Genomic DNA, 10,115 nt, shown 5'->3' with positions numbered 1-10,115 from the left:
AGAAAAGTGATCTATAATATCTAAGTTCTATATTCAACTACTGTTAAACAAAACATTCTTTATCATTTTACAACCAGTATAAAGCCGGGAGAATCAAGACGGATTCTTTTTCCAATGGGGGAATAAATCTGCTGGGTCAGTAAACTATTTGCCAAACAGCTGAATGGTGATTTAGGTATGCTTAATTTGAATTTAGTATTCACATTTACTATGATTAATTTCTATGTTCTACCCTATTTTCAATTTACCTAAATAAAATCTCCAGAGCCAAGAAGTCATGAGAAACATAATCCCAGGTAGTTTACATTACAGGACTGAGGAAGACAGCTATGTTAGGTGCAACAGCTACTTAAAAGTGGTCAATCCCTCATCGCGGTCTAGGATTAGAAGAGCCTGTCCAATGAGGGTTACAATTTTTGGACTATTTCTCACAACTGCGAAGACTAAACATGACAGCACTGATTTTACTATGGAAAAAAAAATCTCTGAAGTTTTTGTACTTAGTTCTTCTAACCCAACAACTCCAATCCAGTCCCTTTAAGAACATTAGCTTTACATACTATCGGCTTTAATCTCCAACATGACTGGTTTGTTTCCAAGACAGGTGGTGGGGTAAAGCAGACTTACAAATAGTACACTTAAAAAAAGCCAAGTGGCCCAATTTGTTTCCAGTTTTTCAAGTGTGCTTTCAATTGTTTCAGCTCCATTTCCAGTTACTTTAGTTTCCAGATGCTACTCCTTCGTTTTATGACTGAACCCCACTTCTGAATGAACTACACCAAATCAAATGTCCCCACTTGCTGAAAAATCAGTTTACTGGATAAAGAGTTACCACTCATGCCTTTCATTTTTCTACTGCAGCTTTCTGACAGCAATAATTAGAAGTTCTAAATTGCAGAGTTGTCCCCAGGACTTTAGCAAAATGAAAACCAAAGCTGTAAAATCCACATAAAGAACCACAAGAACTTACTACCTCCACTTACCAATTTCCTTTAGCTGCTCCCCTTTATCTGGCCAATTACTTTTTTAAAGTAACTACCACTCCCTAGTTAAGTGCTAACCAACACTGATGCCTTCCTTCCTTAGATCCACAGGAACCCTCCAAGGCAAAGATCTATTGCCTGCACCAAACCAATTCTGATGAGTACTGCTTATGCAACTGTTGTGCCTTATTGACAATCAGCATTCTTCTGCTTCAACAACTCTGTAAAATGAAAAGCATGTGATCAGATCACAAGACACTTTTATACTGGAAATTACTCCCCGCTCTTACCCATTCTCTAAATATACTTTACTGCTTTAACTGGCAACGAAACGTGTGCTTTAAACTGCAAGCTCTAAAATGCAACCAAAAACACTCATTAATAATTCCTGTTATCACTTTGGTAATATTGAGTGCTACTAGGTCATCAATGCACCAGTGACACCGCCACTCTCCAAGTGGGAACTGAGAAGCAGTGGCATCTGTTCTCCCCTTAGTTGAGTTATACTGTGGCTGAGGAAGCACCAATAATAAAAAGGGTATCCTCTGGGCGCCTGGGTGGCTCAGCCATTGGGCATCTGCCTTCAGCCTGGATCATGATCCCAGGGTACTGGGAACGAGCCCTGAGCCCTCCATCCGGCTCTCTGCTCGGCGGGAAGCCCGCTTCTCCCTCCCCCACTCCCCCTGCTTGTGTTCCCTCTCTCGCTGTCAAATAAATAAATAAAATCTTTAAAAAGGGTGTATTCTCTTACAAAAATGCATGGGAGCAAGTTTAAACCTCATGCATGTCAAGTTTGTTCATATACCAAAACACAAAGTGTACAGCTCCAATCAACCACTGCTTATGGGGACTACATTAGCAAGCTTTATACATTCAAAAATAAGCTAATTATAAAGGAGCTTAAGAGGTACAAACTTCCAGTTACAGGATAAGTAACTCCATTGGAAAATACAGAATATAGGAAAAAGCACTAGTGGATGACTGAGCCACTAATGGAAACACACCTGTTTAAACTCTGCCCTACATTCTAATGGGGAAATGAACATACAAGGGGTTACACATTACTTTATCCTCCTAATCCACAAGTCAGGTTACAAGCCCCTTCATGAAGAAACTTAAATACCATAGGTATGCAAAGTGAAAAGCTATTACTTACACCTATAAGGCCACGGCTTCTGAATCTTACCTTAGCATTTGATTTCTCTTGCGGCCAGCTTTATCTAGTGTGAATTAATCAGCACTCCAAGCATAATGACCAAAATCCTCAACCTGTAAAAATTAAATATATAACTAGTTATCGCTCTTAAAGGAAAATCTTCAAAACTTGCCTACAACTGCTCTTTTCCAGAAAGAAAAGGCAAGTTCAGACTTGCAGCTTAACGTTATTTCATGTTCTACTAATTCTCAAAGTGGTGGTAGAGTCACTGGCTTGGGATGGACTGGAATGGCTTAAAATGGTTAAGTCGCATGGCTTATGGATTCTCATTCTGTTCCAATGGTGCACTGCCATGTTAAATCCATAAGTTGAACGGACAAAACTTATTTGAAGGAATAAGTGCAGTGTAAGGATTTTAGTTGGAGGTCTTCAAGTTTACTATATTCAAGAGCATCTTTTTCAACTTCATGGCTGGACCTGGGTCATGCTGCCTCAGGTTTTGCTTTTTAAAGACCACTTGCAATAGATTTTCTCCATACAGTGTAGTTCCATAGAACTAAAAACAAGTCAGGCATCCAACTAAATGTCAAGTTTGCAATGGCTTACAGGGGCAGAGATCGGGACCCCAAACTTAAGCCATTTCCTATATTGACTAAAAGGCTATTTTGAAAAATGTTAAAACGTATGAAGCATGTTTAAAGGTCTTCATCAAAAAATACTTAAAAAAGTAAAAAAAAAGACACCCCCTCCCGAGCCCCGGATTGCCATTGGTATACAACAGCTTTATTATTAAGGCCTTTAACTGTCATACATGCTTTAAAAAAAAAAAAAGAAAAAGAAAAATCCATGTGTTGAATTTGGAGGACTTCTAATATGCTATCGAACACTTTGCTTTTCCAAAAGTTTTTTTTTTTTAAATCTAGAAAGCATTTCCATTGCCATGAGGTACAGTATGTCTCACTGTACTATGAGGAAGGTAAGTGTTCAATCTCGACTTAGACGGAAAAACTAGTTTGCTTTGCTTACCATCTTTGCTGTTTCACAGGCATTTGATGCTTTAAATCTGATGTGGAATGCTGATAGATTCACTTTTTAGAAGTCATAAGCCTTTGAGAAGTTGGAGATAACTTCATTGCTTATCTATTTTCTCCTTTGCAATCAAGCTGTTCCTTAAAAGTGAGACACTACAGAGTTGCAAAAATTTGAAACAGTAAGAGCAAGCACCGTTTGCAGCTTCATGGTTGGTTTTGGCCAAACTTTTTATTTAGTATTCTGTAGTTGCTTAACACACACTTAAATGGTCTTATTGGGGGGAGGGGAAAGGGGAGGTTCTTGTAGATTCCCAAGGAAATGTCAGAAAGGCAAAATATGGCCAGCATTATCCATTTGGTTTTTTGGGTTTACTGGGTGAATAGCACTTTCCTTACATAAGCATCTGATCTCAAGGTTTTTCATACTGAGAACATGGAGATTTCAGTTTGAAGACCCTCTGAAATCCTACGAGTAGCATCCCCCGACCGCCCTCTAACAGCTAGCTTGTTTGTATAGGCAGAAGGATTCACCTCTCCATTTTAGATGGCTAGATGTTTGTGGAAGGTCTTAGAATTGCTTTGCCTCACTTACTGGGAAAAATCGGATATAGGAAGTGGCCTTTAGGGACACTTTTAACTTGAAAAATTACAACACTAGTACACAAGTTAAGTCTTAACACATTTAACATTTGCTTATTGAAAGCAATGTCATCAAGTCAAATAAGATTAAACAGGTTTTACTTTTTTTCCCTCACAAGAACATAAAAATTATGGAAGGGGAACTTAAACAGGAAATTTAAAAAAAGGTAACACAATTTTTCCTTTTAGTAGTCCTTGGGTAGTTATGACAGAAAAGGTTCCACTTTTTTGTTTGTTTCTTTGAACAGGGATTTTGGTCCAAAGTTTTGTTTGTTTTTAATATCTGCTTCTGCCTCCCCCTCTATCAGATCGGCTTCCTCCACGGCCACCACCTCTTGGTGCTCCGCGGCTTGAACTGCTGTAGGAATCACGTGGAGGAGGGTACCCCCTTTCCATAGAAGGGGGAAGCCCTCTTTCTTGTCTGCCAACCCGATCACGACCACTTGAGTAGAGATCACTTCGGCTGCTTGAGTAACTGTCTCGACTTCCACCATATCCGTCACGTGAGCTGCTGTAATCATCATAGCGACTGCTTCCACCATAAGATGGCGGGGGCCCTCGTGTAGGTGGAGCACTACGTGAGTTACCTGCAGGGTCAATGGTCAGGTAATATGGCAACACTATAAATTGTATATATACAACATTTAAATCTGAATTTACAGAATTCTTGTATTAAACGTTTACTTTCTTAAATGGGAGGTTTTAAACTCTGCCATTGCTGGCCATTAACAGGGATTTGCTCATCTGCTGAGATACGGAAATGGATGGGTTTTAATGTTTTGTTTGAAAAGACTGAAGACGGTGTGTATTTCAAGAGGATATTCCAGACAGCTTGTTATTTTATAGTAGGCACTCAGACACTTTCCAGTGATAAGTTGCAATTTTGAACTGTAGACTTTCCTTCATATTGCAATGGTAAACATTTGATCTTGTTAATAAAATTTTTAAACTGTATTTTCACTGTTGGGGGAAAACACATAAGGCTGCCAATTTAAGCAAGCAAAATCCCCTCCAAAGCAAGCAAACAGCCTCAAAAAGAAAAAAAAAAAACTTAGAAAAAACAAAAGCCCCTCACAAAACTAGGAAAAGCCCAGCTGATAAAGTTACCCCTTAAAAGCAAGCAAATATCCCTTAAAAAGCAAGCACCACACAGCCTAATAAAGTGGCTCATGAACCTAAAAACTCAAGCTGGTGATATTCAAAGACCCTCAACCAGTATCTTACCATAACTCTCATATGAATCTCTGTAGGAGCCTCCACTTGGATGATCTGAATAGTCACGATCACGACCATAGCCATCTCTATCACTGCAGTTACAAAGAAGAAAACTTGTTAGGGCACAGGGCATCAATTTCAGAGCGACTTCGTTTTTCCCAGCAAGCCACGGCTGGCAGCAGCCGGTACCCTACCTATAGCCTCTTGACGGGTAGTCATCACGTGAACTGGAATGACCATAATCACGGTAAGTATAATCTCTCGGCGGTGGTGCATAATCTCTTGTATCACGAGAACTTGGGTAATCTCTGCTTGAATAGCTGAAAAGACAAAAATTTAAGTCGGTTCACACTTTCCCAAAGTTCTCCCTTCAACCTCAGTTATTAAGAAGATGAACTAAGTACACCCATCAGTTACCTGTCTTTAGTGGAGTATCCATCATCTCTCGGGGACAAATAAACATCTCTACGGGAGGGCAGGGGTTCCCTTCGAGGTGGGCCTCCGTAACTATCTCTTCCGCGTGACACAGGAGCTTAAGGAAAAAAAAAATTTTTTTCAATATAACCAAAATGTGCATGTACATTCAGGCAATGAAAAGCAGGAACTTAAATAAGACACTGTGAACTCAATAAAGATGATTCTTTAAAAATTTCCTTCACACAAACCAATTCTTTTCAGTACTTCTAACTTTATGCACACCTAGATTCACCTCTAGTCCATGAGAGTTTCATTAAGCATCATTTTTAACATTTAAGGCTTTAAAAAAAATTTTTTGGAAGATTTTACTTGAGCAAGTGAGCAAGCAAGAAAAAGCACAAGCAGCAGAGGGGAAGAGGAAGAAGCAGGCTCCCCCCAGGCTGAGCAGGGAGACCCATGTGGGGCAAGAAGACACTTAACAGACGGTGCCACCCAGGCACCCCTACGTTTATTTTAAAGCATCATTTTTGAAATTCACTTATCAATCCTTTGTTATAGTGGTAGAACAGAATGTTCTAGAAATCCAGCATTTACCTCTTCCTCCCATTCCACTGCTGCTGCGAACTGGTCCTGAAGGGGCAGATCTTTTAGGAGGAGGACCACCACTTCGTGGTGGTGGTCCTCTTTTTACTGGAAGTGGTCCCCTGGAAGAACTCATGTTAAAATTCATGGAATAGCCACCATCATCTACATTGAAAGAGAAAAGAAAAACATGTTAATTCCAGCATCGATAAAAGTTATTTAAGTTTTCTTTGCTGTTATCAATGACCATTTTCTGTTTAGTTGGGGAATCCTGCTTTTCACTTGCCTAAGACTACCAACTGTAAGGGAGTCTACATAGACTAACAAAATAATAAAACTGAAGTGTACTCTTAAGTTGCTTCAAAGAAAAATACAAACTGTTTCATTTTTATACACCAAAGTACATGTCATCAAAAATTTTCTGCAAATTCTGGACAATTTTGTTGTCCACGGTTTTATTGTTTTGGTATTTAAGTAATCTCTACATCCAATGTGGGACTCACTCATTACCTGTCACCAAGAGTTATTAGCTAGGCTCCGATCTATTGCTTTTTAAAATATTAACTTAGGATGCCTTCTAGGTTTCTCTTAAGTCATGACTTTGATAAATGAGGTCTTCTCGGTATCAAAAGCTGGAGAGTTTACTACAGGACTTAACCAGTGCACAGACTGGTATGGGGGTTTACAGTTCCTAATTCTACAACAAGCCTAAGGTAGAAGTCATTACCCATGTGCCCTCCACGTGAGGGAGGTCCCCTGGTTCCTCCACTTCCTCCTCTTCCACCTCTAAGACCTCTTGGAGGGCCTCTGCTTCTTGGAGGTGGCGGTGGTCCACGTCTACCACTTTCAAATGATGGTTTAGTGGCCTGTTCTACTTTGATGGCTTTTCCATCTAAGGACTAAAAAACATCGAAACAGTTAACGGCATCAATATTTAAAAATACCCTGCACATCCATTCACTATGCATTCATGACACCAACGTGCTCTCCAAAATGAAATTTAGCTCACCAATTAATCTGAGAAAAGCGGTAAAATATAGGGTCATTTTCCATTCTAAGTTTTTTAGAATGATACTAATCAGTTCAACTCCAACATAAGGTGAATCCATCACACTGCTGGTCAGTAACATTTAAAAAGCCAGACAGTCACCTTGTTATTAAATGTGGTAACAGCAGAAGAAAGCCAAGATATCAAGGCATTCTATGGATTCCAGATAACACACGGTCATATAATTTTCTCAACTGAAACAATTTAAGAGTATAATCCACAACTCTGCAAAACGTGAAATTACAAAGGGCGGAAGATTAGAGGGTTTTGGAAAGGTATACATTCAAACACAAATCAAGAACTTTTCTAGACCAGACTTCAGTAACACTCTTTATGCATTAGGAAACATTACCATTGTGCAATCTCACCTTTCCATTCATGTCTCTGGCTGCATCCTTAGCATCTGCTGGGCTCTCAAAGGTGACAAAAGCAAATCCTCTTGATTTGTTGGTTTCACGATCTTTCATCAACAGAACTGAAAAAGCAGATTTTTTGGGGGGGGGAGTGTTACTCTAGTTCGAATTAAATAACAAAAGTGCACCTGCAAAATGTAAGCTCAGAACTTCTTAGAGGACAAAACAATGTATCATTTCAAACGATCAACGTAATCAAATACATCACAGCTTACATTTTTAACTTTAACAGCTCCCTAGATCCTTTCAAATAACTCACCTTCCACTATTCGTCCATATTTGCCAAATACTGCTTCAAGGGCTTTTTCATTTGTTTCTGTATTGAGGCCACCAATGAAAAGCTTTCCTGGGCGATCTGCTTCAACCATTTTTTCCCCCTGGTGAGAGTCTGTTGAAAAAGAACAGTATTACCTCCCCATAGAAAGTTCAAGTTTATGGGGCACATGTATATTTACTAGTGCATATTTCTTGTTTCACTAAGATTATCATTCCTTAAAAACTGCAGACACCAAAAAGCCTACTTTCCTAAGCCTCAGCAGGAAACCAATTCAAGTAGTTTAGTGATGCTGCAGTTTACCTTAAACTAGTTAAAGGACCAACTTAATACCTTCATCTTTAATCCACCTCGATAATTTTAATAAGGTAACAGCTACTCAGCGTCTGAAAAAGCAATTCTAGTTTTAATCCTAGATGTGTTCCCTTTTAAAGATTCAATTATCACCTTCTAATTCCCCTTTTTTTTAAAAGCGTATCGCCTCATTCAAGGTCACAGGCCAGACGCAGGTCCTCTTCCAAGAACTTTGCCTTTCCTCATTAGGATTCTCTAGTCAATCTAAATAAAAATTTCAAGTTTGAGCCAAGTTATACCTCCTCTTCTAAACCAACCCCTAAACCCGCCGAAAAGGTTCTTTTAGAACAAGAAAAAAAAAAGGTTTCAGTATCGTTTCATAATAACGGAAGGTGGAAGCGCGCATCGTATCACTCAACGCTCCATGACTGCAGCAGAATCCAATTAAAATCCGTCATTAAAAACCGCGTGGAAAACACAAAATGGCGACACTTGGATTCAACCCAGAAAAACCTACACTGGTCAGGGGAGTAACTTTTGCTATCAGCAGTGGCTGCGAAAAGTCAAAGGGCCTCCTCTCCAAGGCTGCCAATGAACAAGGACCCGCGTAAAAGTGCACGTGCCCATCCGTAGCGCCAGCGCCATCCCAATGCAGGTACCGCGGTGGCGCGCTCTGCCCTCGTCCCGTTCCAGCCCCGACCTCCGGCACCACCCCCGCAGGCGACAACCAAACTTTCCCGAGAGGCACCCAGCGGGACGGAGGCCCCACGTCTGTTTTCCTCGGACACGCGCCGCTTTATCGAAATAGGTCGGCACCTTTCGGTTCTTAAAATGGCGCCCGCCACCCCCATCTCCAGGGAGATAATCCCAAGTTCTAACGTGGCAAGAAGGCACGCGAAACGGCAGAAGGAAAGGCTAACACGTACCGGAGGGGTGACAACGGTTCCAAGCTCCTACGAGCTCGTCGGCAGGGGCTTCGTAGCAGCTCAGCACGAGGGAGTGCCGCCGGATCCGAGAACGGAAGGGGGAAGCCGCTAGCAATACTGCGCAACGAGGGCGAACAAAGGAGACAGCAAACTTTATACTGCCCGGGAACGAGGCTGAAGGACCCGGATGGAAACCGAGCTTAGAATTTGAAACGCAAAGGGAGGGGGAGCCGTTCCCAGTCTCCCCATTGGCTTTCTTCTCTGTCACTCACTCCTTGCCCCACCTCTTACCCCAGGCCCTCGGCGTTCTAGCCGGCGCCCGCTTGTAACCGTTTTCCCAGCCCCCACCCGTGCTCCCCAGACCCGCGTTTTTGCTTTCCGCTAAAATGCTTCCAGGGCTGCGTTTAATACCGAACTGAAATTTATTACATATTCCGGGGGCCGGACACGGTGCTAAACTTTATACCCGTTAACTCATTTAATTCTCAAAGCAATGTGATGAAGGTTGATCCTAACTGTGCTAATTTTGCGTCAAGGGGAAACAAAGAAGTTTAGATAATCAAATACATCTTCCCAAAATATCTTCAACCGGAACTTTTAGTGGGTGGGGAAAATTCTGACAATTGAACGTTACTTAGGGGAGGAAAGAGTACGAAACAGCAGACAGTCACTTCATAGAGAACAATTACTGAACACCTACAAGGCAGGCTCTGGGCTTGGCTGCGGGGTTACAACTCAACAAGCGGAGACAAGGGCAAGAAAGCACTTACGTCGAAGGTAGAACTACCAAATTTGGCAAATAAAAATAAAGGACGCCCAGTTAAGTTTGAATTTCAGATATATTTTTAAAGCATGTATATCCCCAGACCATGTACAGAAAACCTAATGGTTAACTGAAATTTAAGTGGGCATTATGTCTTTTTTTGTATGTCAATCCACTCGTGTTGGGGGGGGGATTACAAAAGTTAAACATTTTCTAATTTATTTAAAACCCAACGGAAAAAATGGCAATACAAATAACAAAACAATTACGTGTTGTGATTAGTGCCAGGAAGCAAACTAGGTGCTCTTGTGGGCAATATACAGGAGACCAAATTTGATTTTTAGAAGCCACATCAGAACTGAATGCAGAAAAGA

General features: G+C 40.9%; 1 protein-coding gene and 1 non-coding gene across 2 annotated transcripts; both read right to left on the bottom strand.

Annotated features, from left to right (window-relative positions):
* Positions 1-3,974: 3,974 nt before the first annotated feature.
* On the bottom strand, positions 3,975-9,150 carry RBMX (RNA binding motif protein X-linked). The gene is made up of 9 exons (XM_032841382.1): positions 8,979-9,150; positions 7,744-7,872; positions 7,440-7,546; positions 6,751-6,922; positions 6,036-6,188; positions 5,442-5,556; positions 5,219-5,344; positions 5,034-5,116; positions 3,975-4,396 (listed from the first exon to the last, which is right to left on the bottom strand). The coding sequence occupies exons 2-9, from the start codon at positions 7,850-7,852 to the stop codon at positions 4,086-4,088; spliced, it is 1,176 nt and encodes a 391-aa protein (XP_032697273.1). The 5' UTR covers positions 7,853-7,872; positions 8,979-9,150; the 3' UTR covers positions 3,975-4,085.
* Positions 7,624-7,695, bottom strand: LOC116857423. Its single transcript, XR_004380753.1, has one exon. It is a non-coding gene; the product is annotated as a small nucleolar RNA SNORD61 (small nucleolar RNA).
* Positions 9,151-10,115: the final 965 nt, after the last annotated feature.

This window comes from Lontra canadensis, unplaced genomic scaffold, assembly GCF_010015895.1.
Source record: "Lontra canadensis isolate GAN:19392208 unplaced genomic scaffold, GSC_riverotter_1.0 scaffold123, whole genome shotgun sequence".
Lineage (NCBI taxonomy): Eukaryota > Metazoa > Chordata > Mammalia > Carnivora > Mustelidae > Lontra > Lontra canadensis.
Note: the sequence above shows the minus strand (reverse complement) of the source record. Positions and strands in the feature narration are given on the sequence as shown.